The 14,262-nt window shown below is 37.3% G+C and overlaps 1 protein-coding gene across 1 annotated transcript; it reads left to right on the top strand.

Annotated features, from left to right (window-relative positions):
- The first annotated feature begins 318 nt into the window (after positions 1–318).
- Positions 319–13,721, top strand: rab5c (RAB5C, member RAS oncogene family). The gene is made up of 6 exons (XM_015397828.1): positions 319–436; positions 5,085–5,422; positions 11,760–11,911; positions 12,058–12,180; positions 12,276–12,369; positions 12,691–13,721. Exons 2-6 carry the CDS (start codon positions 5,257–5,259, stop codon positions 12,816–12,818), a joined length of 663 nt encoding a protein of 220 aa, XP_015253314.1. The 5' UTR covers positions 319–436; positions 5,085–5,256; the 3' UTR covers positions 12,819–13,721.
- The last annotated feature ends 541 nt before the right edge of the window (positions 13,722–14,262 follow it).

Raw genomic sequence — 14,262 nt, forward strand, 5'->3', positions numbered from 1 at the left:
GAATTCTGACTTTAATCTCAGAATTCTGATTTTAATCCCAGAATTCTGACTTTAATCTCAGAATTCTGACTTTTTTTCCCATATCAAACTGAAATAATATTTAAAAATCAGTTAACTTTTTTTTTTTCCAGTGGCCCTAATACTCTTCCGTTGGTCAATGTTAATCGTGGCCTCTTTTTAAATGAGGTAAAATAAAAGCAGGCAGCACAGTATAACTGTCTTTCAATTTTGATCGTGGGTCAGCTTTGAATCATGCCCGGTGTTTTGAATCTAATGGTTTTGCCCTGACGGAGGCTGATGTTGTCATTGGTCAGACAGCCGCTGACAAAAACAGTGGGAGGTTCCCGGAAAACTCGCTAAGCGGAAGGGAAGGCCAGACACCAAGAAGCAGAAGACAGCAGCTGCCGATGAGGCCGAAGAAAGAAGAAAAAGTCATGTAAGTCCAACTATTTGATATGGCCGAACAGGAAGCGGAACTTTAAAAGATTTTATACTTTTTTGTTTTTATCGAAAAGCTGTTTGACTTTATTTCGTACAATCTCGCGGAGTCGATCAGACAAGTCCGAGCTCAACTAAATGTCCATTAGACTCGAAGGCTACGAGCTTCAAGCTCTAAAGGAGACCGCAAATTGAGAAACGACCCATAAAGCCGCGCAACAGTTTGTGCTCAGAAGTTAAAGGTATTGTTTGATGGCCGGAGGAGACGCAGTAAGAATAAAAGACGCCGAGTTTCCCATGGACAGCGTGAAACAGCTGACTACGCGCGCGGCCGAGAAAATGAAAGTTGTTTTAATGACGTTTTTGGACACAGCTGCTAACAATGCTATCAGGTTTCTCTTATTTTACCGTATACCTGTTAGCAGAAACAGTTAGCCGCGCTGAAAGTGTTCACTTATAACAGTTTTTTTCTTATTATTTAGTTTTTTGTTGTCGTTTTACCGACAGTAGGCTAATGCTAACATGCTAGGCAAACAGGCAAGCGTAACAGTTTGTTTCAGGCTAATATTTAGCTCTGACTACATTACCGTCTACAACTAGATCTGTATATTTAGAATCGCTGCTGGATATTCATGTATTTCCCTGGTAATGGGGTTAGCATGCGTTAGCTTTCATGCTAAAGCTAGCCACAACTAGAAAGAAGTTTCTCTAACTTGGAAACACTCTTTGACACTTTTCTCTGCGTGGTGGAAACGTGTTTACTCGCTATTTGTTTAGTCTGAAACACATTTTTTAATGGAAATATTTGGTTTTAACTACAGAAGTTGGAGGTTTCACTGTATCTATATTTTAAAAATATATACCTGTCTATTTAAATATTTACCTCTATCTATCTATCTATCTATCTATCTATCTATCTATCTATCTATCTATCTATCTATCTATCTATCTATCTATAACTATAAGTTGAAAATACAAATCAACTTAAATATCTCACGTATGGCTCTAAATGTCCACACGATCTTCTCATAAAAATATCTTTACGTTTGATAGGTGTCAGGTGTAACACTTCAGGACCCTTTTTATTAAAGCTAGCTACCTACACATGTGTCCACTTGCATTTAAAAGCACATCAGATCACATTTACCTTCCTAGATTGTGTTTACAGCTTCATAGAAGGAGCTGCGCTTGAACATTTGCAATAGAAGGGGACAGACAGTTACGTGCATGGGTTGTTTATCATGTTTGGACCTTGGCCTCATAAAAGGGCATTGCATTTTAGCAAATCAGTCCAAGTAAAAAGTTGATTTATTTTATTATTTTAGTTATGTTTTTGTCACAACTTTTTTGTATATGTTACATATATATGTTTTATACTTTTAGAGTTGTGCATCGAAACCACAAATGAAAACAAGGGTTTTTGTTTCTAGTTATAAGATTTTAAGTGGGTTGTGAAGTTTTTGTGAAATAATTGATTAATATAAACCTCTAAGAATAAGTATTTGCAGCGTAGATCTGACAAAGTAAGCATTTTCAAGAAAAAACAAAATTCCTTAAGGTCTTTTCATTCAAAGAGGCAAGTGTTAATTGAATATGCTTTATAGAAATATTTAGTTTTCAGCTCTTGTCATTTTGAGACGTTGCACTGCATAAGGTCGTGGTGATTGGGCTTGTGGGTAACTATTCTTCTCAGTTTGGTTACTTAGCATTTCACAGAAACGTCATAAGAAAGGGAAGTGCCTCTGATTTCCTATTGGCCTTGAGAGTGATTACTATCTCCTTTTCTTGTTCTGTGTTACATCAGTGCTTTTATATTTAAACTTTAATTTCAAACAAGTGTTTGAAAAGAAACATTTGGAGTTCTGTGTATGAAGAGGGTTCCTCTTTTCATTATGGATCTTGGGTGTAGTTCTGACTTTGTATTTTTACTGTGGGAACTTTGCATCTATCCGCAGTGGGCACAACTTGAAATCTTTGTAGTGACTGCATGTGTGAAACTGCTACGGCTAATTCTGTGTAGTATAGCATAGTGGACAAAGGGAAACCTGTGATGCAGCCTTTATATCTGATACCACCAGCTGTTCTGTGACCCCACCCTTTCCCACAATGCATGTCTCTGGTTGCTCTCATAAAACTTGCACTGTAACTGTTTTATCTGCACAACTTATTAACCCATTAAGACCAGAGGATCCATATATAGATGTGCCAATATGTTATGTCAAGTGTGCATTATTTTGGTCTGTACTAAGGGTTTAATCATTTCAAAATGAATATATTTTACTTTTTTCTTAAAATGTTAATATGTATTCTTTTTTCTTCTATGTTGCAGTTGAAATATTTGACATTAGCTACATTTTGCATACATACCACAGTTATTTTCCTATAAGTCAAATAAGACGAGTGAGATGGACAGTTTTATTGAAAGGTATAGAAAAGGCAGAGGAGTTGAGGAGCCAGTGTTACACGTGGGGTAATTTCACATTATTTTTAGCTGTTTTTTTTTTTTTGCTTCTATTATTAAATTGAGAGAAAAACCCTTTTCTTTAGTTTTACTATATCTTAACCCCTTATTCATTGTATTAAATGCAGTGCACTCCCTGTTGGTGTCTTGGACATCATGCTGGCTGCAGAGCAAAGAGGCCATGATGAATATTTAACAGGCTCTTGTGACTGCTTCCTTCTTCTCCTCCCTTTGCCCCTGACCAACTCTTGCTTTTTTTTTCTCTCTTCCTGCTCCATTTCATTTTAAAGTTCTGAGTGCTCTTTAGCCACACACTCAAAGCATCTTAAAAAGCATGATTGAGGTGGAAATGTGAATAAAATGTCTTGCTGTTATTCCAGTTCTGACTTATTTTGTAGGTGATAAATTCAGCTAAACTCTTCTTGGATGCTTGTGAACTAAAAAAGTACAGATTGATCTGTGTTTGTCCCAGCAAGTGTCAAGAGCAAACCCGCAAAACACCATCCATATCTGAAATATATGGGGAAAGCTGCAGGTCCATACAATGTTTGTGGAAAAAAAAGTAACCCCCCCAAATACTACTGCAGCTTGCTGAAGTTTGATTGTAATACAGCAGTAGAACATGGTTTCTGTTCTGTCAAGTAAAACATGCAAGTCCTGAATATTTTATGAACAAAGCTGTGATCTGGAGTCACATGTTAAAGATTAGAAAGAGTTCACCAACAACCAGGGAAAAGCTTTGTTCACTTAAGTGTCTTTTCAGCCCATTTCTTCATTCAACCAAAAAAATTTGCCTTCTTATTTGTATATAGCATAATACTGGGCCAAACCATGTTAAAAGGCTAGATTTATCGTGTTCAGCAGTTAAGTGTTCTGCAATCTTCACTTCCTGGTTTTAGCTGAGCTGTTTCCTGTCCTTTGACTGAGGAGAAACTGGCTGACCTAATGTTTGTCATACAGCTAAAAAGAAAAAAGATTAGGGAATGTTTAAGAAAATCTTGACTGGCAAACGTGAAGCAAACTGTGTTTATATTGAAGTGTGCAGTTATTGTAAAATCCTTCACAGTTTATATGAGTTCAATTAGATCAAATAGAAATGTGTGATTAGTGGGGCTTACTTCTGCCTCTGTTTTAAGTTCCTCTTTTTTACTATTGACAGCACACAAACATGAAAAATAATTAAATTTACCCGCTCTATGCAAAACAACCGTGTATTGAAAGTGGACATGTTAAACCTTTTTTTGATTTTTGTTACAATTTAGGGTTTATGTTATTTAAAAAAAAGGCTCACTCTATTGGACTAGATCAAGGACATCTCTGTTTACTTTATAGATATTAATTGTGGTTAATATTTTTTTCCAAACATTGTTTCACCCATTTGGGGATTCAGATTAGAAAATCGGTTGCGTATTGGATTAACTCAAGAAATTATATCTGTTCAACTGATATAATTTAATGCGGTTTAGACTTGATGAAACATTTTAACAAGACATGTCTGAACCAGCTTAAGTGTTTCAATGAGTGTCCTTTCTGTGGAAAGAAAGTTCTGCTTCTTTGCATGTTCAAAAGATAATCAACATGCTGAAAGGTCAATTCATGTAACCATTCAGTTTGCTGATTTACATGGACCCTGAATTATGTTTTTATAACCCTAATCCTGCTCAATAAATACATTTTGCATAGGTGGATTATAGAAAGGTACTTTGCTAAAACCCCATATTGCAGTCCTTTAAGTTATTAAAAAGTTAGATATGTTTTAGTAATTCAGAAATGGGAATTTCTGCCTTTGGTTTTAAAATAATGGTTGTATGCGATACTGTCTTAACAATCTTCATAGTGTGGTCTGAGTAAAGCCTGTGGGAGAAAAAAACAGGCCATAATTTCCCTTAAGCCATTAAGGTTTCTTTCTTCTGTACATGTTTATGTTAAACAGTGTTGAATGAATAACTCTCATCCTGGGTAATGAGTTTGTGTTTTGCTTTAACAGTAATGTTAAACCATAGCTTTTGAAAAGTAACACCACAACTGTAATATTGATAAATATTTGATTGAATTAAGGGGATTTTTGTTTCTGGTGGATTATGGTGTGGATTCATTGTTGTATTCAGATGGTTTGACTGTTTAGTGGAAACTCTTCAAACTTAACAGTTTTTTTGTTGTTGTTTTTTTTTTTGTTTTTTTACAGCTCCCACTTGTGAAGTGCTGTCCTCCTCCAGAAATACTGCCTGCATGACCTGAGCCTACCTGTGTTCATCCTTCTGCAAAAAAAAAACAAAACAAACTAAGCCTCTCTTCATCAATCCTCCCCTCCCCCCCAACACACATTTTTTTTCCCACCTAATTTTCCACGCTGCAATATGGCAGGGCGAGGTGGACCCGCACGGACCAACGGCGCTGCTGCAAGCAACAAGATCTGTCAGTTTAAGCTAGTGCTACTCGGAGAGTCGGCAGTAGGGAAGTCCAGCCTGGTGCTGCGCTTTGTCAAGGGTCAGTTTCACGAGTACCAAGAGAGCACCATTGGAGGTAAGGACTCCCAACATTAATACATATTTTGCCCATTTTAAATGGCTGTGTTTTTGCAGACACACATTTGGAAGAAGTAACAATTTTTATAACATTCGATTAACATTCATTGGAACTCAAAAGATTAGGAACATTCAGGGTTTATTACTTTTCTTCATTAAACTTTGTAAGAACGCAGCACTTTTCCTAGCTACTAAATTTGCATGTAGATGTTTAGTTGTTCGGTTTTTTTTTTGTTTGTTTTTTTTCGTTTTCTCAACTTTCAGATAATCTTAAATCAGCTGTATATTATAAAACTTGGAAATGTACCAGCAAAAGTTGATTTCCCTTCTTTATAAAAAAATGTAATGTTCTACTTCTTTTGAATGTTTTTTTTTTTTAAGAAACGTGCAGTTATCTGTTGATGGAGCAAATGCTTTATGTCATGGTTTTAAGGTGATTGGCCCACATGCAGACAAAGACAGAGGAAAACAGGAGCGGTTTAAGATGTTTATTGTCAACACAACAAATAAGTCAGTCGTGAACAGGCACCGCAGACGAGGTTCGGAACGTCAGTGTTAGGGGTTCTGCGGGAGGAAAAAGGAAGCTGATTAAGACTAAGAAAAGAAAAAGTACCTGCGCTGTTGCTGCTCTGCTTACCAGCAGATAGGATAACCTATCCGGGGAGGGTGAGTGGTGGAATGGGTTCTGTAATTCACAGCTTTCCGATGGGAGGATGTGGCTGAGCAACAGGTGGGAATTAGGCGGGGGCCTGAGCAGTACCGCAGCGGAGGCAGGTTTGAGGAGCAACTGAAAGAACCAGGGTGAATCCAGGAGAAAGGTCTCTTGTCCTACTTGTTAATACTGAGGGGGCTTGAGGGGAACGCCAGAGCAGAATCTGAGCAGCAGGGATTCAGTGACCAGTCCTCTGAGCAAAGAGACGGGCGGATGAGCGATCCAAAGCTCAACGAACTAAGGGAGAAATCTAGAGATCTGTCAGTCGGACTGAGACCTTGTCGTACCACAACGGTTTAACACTCTGGCGTCCTTCAGCTGGCTGAACGCTCTCCCCTTAGGCTCAGCAGAGCAGCCTCAACCAGCCGCAGGTGCGGGGACACGCTCACCTGTCAGCAGCAACCACCTGTGGAAGAGAGTAAGCAGAGCACAGAACACCGAACCCTGACACTTTATAAACCAAAGCCATTAGCGACTCAAACTGAAACCCGGGTACTGATCTTGTAGGTTAATAAAATATTTTTTGTTGTTTATAAATAAACATAAAAAGCATTTTGGTTTTCTAGATTCTAATATCTTCATAATAAAACCAAAAATAAATTATGTAAGGTCCATCTGGTTTTGCTATCTTTTTTTTATTTTTTATTTCATAATTATCCCAAAGGCTAGTTGAATGCGTTTCCCCAAATATGATGTACATTTTCTATCAACTTAAAAATGACTTTGTGAAATGCAAAAACTTGGAATTACTTCAAAAAATGGACATGATTTGTCACATTTTCCACCAATGGAGCTCATTGCTGCAGTGCATACTGGAGTGATGATGGATTAGGTCTTTCTGAACTGGAACCTGCTGAGTAAACACAGGAATGCTAACATTAGCCAGCTGTCTTTTATCCTGTTGTATTGACAGCTTTAAATTTGAACAAGGCCACAACTGCCTTTTTTATGAGCGGTTACACATGAGATCTGCTGAAACAGACAGCTGACCAGCGATCAGCTAGTGAGCTGCTCCTACAGTAGCGTTTGCATTCTAACCAGAATGCAATTCAGCGTAAACAAGCATACGTTCATGTAGCAGTACTTTATTTACATCTAAAAAAAAAACTAAACGGATGACGATATTTTAGTGCTTTATTTTTACATTGAATATAAATATATATCTAATCTGTTACTGCTAATCATGGCTCTCTTTAAAATGCTATTCCTGTTAAACACTCATCTGTGTTTAGACTACTGATGATGTGCATCGCTGATGAAAACATCAGAGCCTGTATTTACTAAGAATCTCTGTCCTCTGAGCTCCCAAAGTGATTAAATAAATGTTACCAAGGAATATTTGCTCAGAAATAAAACCGACGTTTGCTTAGAGCAACTCTAAGTAAGAAGATTACAGGAACTTTTTTCTTTGTATGTGTGGTTGACCCTGCTCCTCGGTGTGACGCTTCGTCTGAGAGCTGAAACGTCAATATTTTGATTGCTTATCTGTATTCACTGTGCTGGTCATTTTAGTACTTAATAGGTTTGATTTAAATCTGAATTCAGCTGGCATTTTATCGTTATCTGCTGCTTACAGGAAGCAGTTGCTTTTGGCAAAATGACCAACATAAAATGAAAGGGGAAAAAAAGTTGGAAAGCCCAGAAAAGGTTTTTTTTTTTTTTTTTTTTAATGTTTTAAACAGGACACCATACTAGGAAACGCATTAGATAAATTTTTAATAATACGGAAAAAACATTTGTAAGATCATGTTATTTCTGTTTTTTTTTTACGTTGGGCCCTTGATTTTACATTATTACATCATTTTTCTACTCACCCATATGAGTTTTTTTGTCTTCTCTGAAGATATTCCGTTATGTTATATCCAAGTAACGTCTTCCTATGGGCAAACGACTTGAAGGCACAAACTAAACTGTTCATAATTCATTGTTTATTATTAAAGCGGCACGTGTATGACATCATCCGCGTGAGTAGAACATGATGTAATAAAGTAAAATCAAGGGCCCAATGTAAAAAAATAAATAAACGGCGTTCCCCTTTAAGAGTTTAAAAATGATAAAGTAAAAACTTATTTTTAACAGACAATATTTCTAATGTTAAGTTGATACATTTTAAGATATTTTGATTTTCATGTAAAATAAATTAGTCAGTTTCTGTCCTCCATAGTTTCAGCCCACCTTATAGGGAAATAAAGCACTGAAGTGTTACTTCCGTTTTTGGTCAAACAGTAGACCAGATGACTGATAAATAGGAAGTACCTCTGATTATGGGATACAATTATTGCACTCTATGTTCTAATCCACCTCTGTGTGCTCACATTTACCTGTTATTTTCCTAATAATGGTACAGTTTACTTTTGAAAAACAAAGAATCACTCCCTACAAAAACAAATCCGGCTCATACCAAATATGTTACAGTGTAACCAAGGATCTGGTCAGTTTAAATGTATTCTGCAGCATTTTTCTGTCTTTCTGGTCATTTTGCAAAATAATTTTAGTGATTAACTGCAGCAGCAGAGTAGGTAGTTAGGTTTTTCACGGTTTTTCCTGTGTCTGGAAGAGGGAGTTCAGACTATCAGGACGCTGTCATTGGGCTGTCGGTGTCTGTCAAACTAATTACAGCCAGTGTTTACTTATGTTGTTGGGGGCTGCCTTTACATTGTAGTTTACCATCACCAGTGTGTTTGTGAATCAGTGCGTTAAAGCGTGACTAGCTGGGTTTCTGTCCAAATGTATTTTTAGCATACTTTTATAACTACAGAAAGCATAAAATGTGAGTGAGACATGTTTCCATCCACTGGAGCGGATTATGTCGTCAGTCAGACGGATTCCAGAGGAGTAAGTCAGTCTGGTAAAGCTCAGACTCTCTGGTCTAAAACAGACCAAGCACAGCGCAGAAGGGAAGAGTTTATGCCGCTACCAGAATTACCCATATTGCAAAAATGCCTTTTCTGTAACCATAACGGTCAAGATTGCAGCCTCTACGGAGGGATGTTTTAATTTCCTTTATGTCCCGAAAGAGTTTGATATATCCTAAACATTTCAACTAACTGCTGTAAAAGCTTTTCTTTATAAGATAGATGTTTCAGTGTCACATCCATAGTTACCTGATTTGTGGGGGTTTTTTTTGTTGGGTTGGTCCCACCTTTGAAATGGGGCTCTACTTGCTCTTTTCCAGACTCATTCGCCTCATTGGCTGTAATAAACAGGAAGTAGAGGTAGCAAGCTAGTGCAGTTAAAAGTTTAGTTCTGATGTGCAGCTGAAGCTTCTTCGCTACTCTAGCTGCGCGGTCCAAAAGTGGATCTGATGCTAATGGGAGGAGCTACCCTATCATTTCTTTGCCTTTAACAGCGGCAGTTATATATGCTGTGATCAGTGGTTAAAAAAATAGTTTTAGTATCTTTTTTTAAGTGTGAAAGTCCACCCCCGTACACCAGCAATGCGCTGTCGCTAGGAATTCCCGTTCAACTGCAGCTTCTGGCACCGGCGCCTCTTCGCAGCTTTCCGCTAGTGTTTGGGGCGGCTTTCATACGTAATCCAAACTGCAGGCACCAGAATAATACAATCAAACATATTTTGCAGACAGGTTTCAACATTTCAAGTTAATGACAACATACATGCGCCGCTTCGTTTTTAAAAGATATAAATATAAAAAAATATAACCGCAGATGTCTTGGGGACAGGTATTCACCTACATGTTATGAATGCTGGCATATCGTAAATGATAAATTATGAACAGTTTAGTTTGTGCCTTCAAGTCGTTTGCCCATAGGAAGGTGTTACTTGGATATAACCTAACGGAATATCTTCGGAACAGCTCCAAATGACATAAAAATAATACGGGTGTGTAAAATATGATGTAATGTGTAAAATCAAGGGCCCGGTGTAAAAAAAACTGCACTCCCCTTTAAAAAACTGTGTATCAGTCAATGTCTACTTAAGATCTAAGGTTCTTTGTGAGTAGCTTTTATCTTACCAATGTATAGTTTAAGAATAATCTGAAATTCAAGAGATCCTGAGATTTTTTATTTTTTCCAGAATACCATTATTGGGATCTAATTTTAGCCTTGGGATTCTTTGTGAATATGGGAGCAGAGCTTTAACACTGAGGCAGAAGGCATGTTTGTCTCTGTGTACGGGTGCTGATTTCTGGCAGGTCTTGCTCATTTCTGTTGTCAGTTAAGGGTTGAAGAAGAACCAGTAGAACCTGTTCTTCCAAGAGAAGTCATCCAAAAGGATAACTTCCATTGGCTTCAGGGTTTTCACACAGAGTAGGCAGGTATTTTTATTTTTTTTACCAGAACTGGTCAAACTGCAGACAGTGACATCATTCCAATGGGAGATTCTCTTCACCTCCTATTAAGAATTTAGGAGGACCTAGATTAAACCATCTAATCAAAATAAGAACAACTGATGTAGTGGATGTGAATTGTGCTTTTATTTAAAGTAGGAATATTTGTATTTTAATGCTACATAAACAACTGTTAATCCATCTGAAACTGGATTAGCAACTGGAAACTTCCCACCATTTCATCTCTTTCCCACTGATGTTCCACAGCCTCGGGGTTATGTGTTATTTGAACCTTCTGTCCATTTTTAAAGGATACAAAAAGAGCATAGTCCTATGGGGTGACAGCTGTAGAAAAACCTGCGTTGCAAATATTATTTGTAATACATATACAGATGCTTAGGATGCTGACGGATGTCAATTTTAAGTGGTAATGTAATCGGCACTTTTTCCTTAACTGATTTCCTTGCTGTATCCGTTTTGTCATCCGTTTTAGTCAAGTTGCATAAGGACGTAGGAACAGGATACTCGCCAAAGAATGAAGAAAAAAAGAACAAGTCAGCATTTCCCCCCCCCTTTTTTTTTTATTCTGCTGAACCTGCGGTCAGCGGCATGCCTGGTCAAAGATTACAAAGCTCTATAATGTGTGGCATTTAAGAAAGAGCTAAGCTTCAGGTGTCATGTGAGAGTTGGCTGATCATATGAAATGAGTGCAGCTCGTAAACTAACGTTTCCTCCTGCTTTCTTCTTATTTCTCCTCAGCAGTTTGTTTCTCACTCTGATTAATGTTGTTTTTAGCAGATTGGGAGCATGAATAACTGATTTTATACAATTTATGGCCTAATTTAGCTTTTTTTTTCTTATTACCTTTAGGGCTGCAACTAACGATTATTTAGCAAATTGACTAATCTGTTGAATATTTTTATCAATTAATTAATTATCGAATAGCCAAAGATTCCTTAAAGAAGACATGAAATAAATCAGGCGAAACTCAAGCTTTTCAACTTGAGTTCTGGAGCATATTGATGGAGTTTTTTATCTTAAATGCAAAATGTTTTTATATTTCTTTACAAACTTGCCATAATTACTGCTCTAACTAGGTTGCTATGTCAGCTAAAGGCGTGTTTTAGAGTCTCTTAGAGTCTTTTAGAGTTTTTTTTTTTTTTTAAGAGTATACTCCAGTTAACTACTAAATTAGTTGACAAGTATTTAAATAATCAATTAATTCGATTAATTGTTTCAGCCCTAATTACATAAAGTCTAACTCTGGATGTAAGTCAGATATTCTCCTTGATTCTCAGTCAAAATTTTTATTTTTATTTGTTGTTTTTTTTCAGCTGCCTTCCTCACACAGACAGTATGTTTGGATGATACAACAGTAAAGTTTGAGATCTGGGACACCGCAGGACAAGAACGGTATCACAGCTTGGCACCTATGTACTACAGAGGAGCCCAGGCTGCCATTGTGGTCTTCGACATCACCAACACAGTGAGTGACGTGACTTGTAGGAAAATGGCAGTGCCCTCTAAAACTTTGTCTTCCATTTGCTCGATTATGTTAAATTTAAGAGTTAAAACTTGCGTAACCAATTTAAATGCATAAAATCACATGATTGTGCACATTTCCTTGTAAAGGACACCTTCACACGTGCGAAGAACTGGGTTAAGGAGCTTCAGCGACAAGCCAGCCCCAACATTGTTATTGCACTAGCAGGAAACAAAGCCGACCTGGCCAACAAGAGAGCCGTCGAATTCCAGGTAAGGAGGAAAATAAACGCAGTATTTCACTCAGGTTCTCATTCAAAGGAAAATGCGCTCCAAATGTCCTGAGATGTTTTTCATTGGTCCTGTAGGAAGCACAAACATATGCGGACGACAACAGTTTGCTCTTTATGGAAACTTCAGCCAAGACCGCAATGAATGTTAATGAGATTTTTATGGCCATAGGTGAGTGTTTGACAGAAGTCCAAGTAATTGATTAATTATTAAACAGGCAGAGGAGGAATTCATAGTCACTCTGTAATTGTGCTTTATTTAACCTGATCAAAATCCAAAGAAGTTTTTTTGATTTATTTAACAGAAAGATTATGATCTCATTGTATCATTAAGATTTCAGTATCAAGTTAATCAAAAAACTGATTCAAAATTCTGAATTTCTCAATATTTTTCTCTAGTTTTTAGGTTTACACTTAATTGGGAAACAGTAGGGCCCTTTGTTGAGTTACTTAAAAGTAGAGATTAACCGATCCTCTTCGTTCTCCACAACAGCCAAGAAGCTTCCGAAGAACGAGCCTCAAGGTGGAGCGGGGCCAGGTGGACGGGCCAGAGGTGGCGTGGACCTGCAGGAAACCGCTCCACAGGGCCGAAGCAGCCAGTGCTGTGGGGGTGGGAACTAACTAACTAACTCAGTCAGCTGATCCAACCCATTTACAGCTTCGATCAATCACACCAGATATTAGCCAGCTGTAAAACGATGCCCCGTTGGTCAAACAAACCAAACCACTAAAAGACCAACTTGTCCTCTCGGCACCAATTAACTGTTTGGAAAAAAAAATTGAGCATACTGGCCAGTAGATTGCCAGATCCCACTGATGGTCCCAGCTTGATGAACCTGCCAAAAATACCAAGAAATCAACCTACAGGCTCAATCACAGAATCATGTCTTTCACCCCTGGACTCACCTGTCCATTACCTTTTTGATGACGGACACATGACGTCACCTTGGAGGGAAAAACAAAATCCAATTCATGGAAGGAAAGCGGTCATTAACCATTGCCTCCAACGGAGCTATCTTGTCCACTGTTCTGTGTTTGTATTGAGAAAAATAAATTAACGCAAAAGGAAGGAGTGCACGCTCCTTTTTTTACTAGGACTCACTTTACAACTGCACCATACATGTTTCCATCATGCTATTATGTTGAAGAAAGGTGCATGCAGAGTCTTAAAGGAATCAGATCTATAGAATTGAGCTGTGTAAATTGAATGATCTCTATTAATAAAGTTTTATTTTTCTTTTGGCACAGACTGGACAGTATGATTTAAAACCTGTCATAAGGTTTTAGTCCTTTATCTATGTTATCAAAGCGTATACAACAAATGCATCTTTATTAACAATTTCACCTGTATGTAATTTTAGCATTAATGTAATGTTTTTGATTTATCAGTGTAAAAATGGGAGATGTGTAAAGTTCTTTTTTGTTTCTTGACCAAAATCACAACTGCATATAAGACTTATTTCTGTATTTGTAAGACTTTGGAAGTTTGCAATCGATCTGTAGTTACTGTCTAAAAAAAAAAAATCTTCTCAATCTGTTTATATTCTGTCAACATTTTTTTCCCCTCTGTCTTAACTTTTTTCCCTTCTGAAGATTGATGGTATTAAATGCACGGGTTCTGTCTCATCAGTTTTGTGAATTGAGATGTTATCTTTTGCTTCTCTTATTTCAAGGAGGGATTGGTTTTGAGTTGTCACCCTACTGTGGCATCAAAATCTTGCAAAAAGAGAAGGCTAAAACAACTTTCACCAGAGCAGCACTCACTGCTGCAAAGTGGAAGGATAACGGGTAGACTGGATGTGTAGAGGAGGAACAAAAATGTAATTTTACAAATAAAAGAGCAGATGGTACCTTTCTGTGTTTTAATCTTATTTTTATATTAAGTATTCTTACTGATGCAGATTCCATCTTGGAGAGAATAATTTAATTTTAGTGGCTCTTTTCAACTATAGATTTAGCTTAATTATGCAGTTAATGCTCAAAATGTAACATCTGAAAATAAACCTTTTGCAACTGTAGTTTAACAATTGTTAGCATTGATTAGATAAATGTTTAAGTAAAATAT

Source organism: Cyprinodon variegatus, unplaced genomic scaffold, assembly GCF_000732505.1.
Source record: "Cyprinodon variegatus isolate N-32 unplaced genomic scaffold, C_variegatus-1.0 Scaffold889, whole genome shotgun sequence".
Taxonomy (NCBI): domain Eukaryota; kingdom Metazoa; phylum Chordata; class Actinopteri; order Cyprinodontiformes; family Cyprinodontidae; genus Cyprinodon; species Cyprinodon variegatus.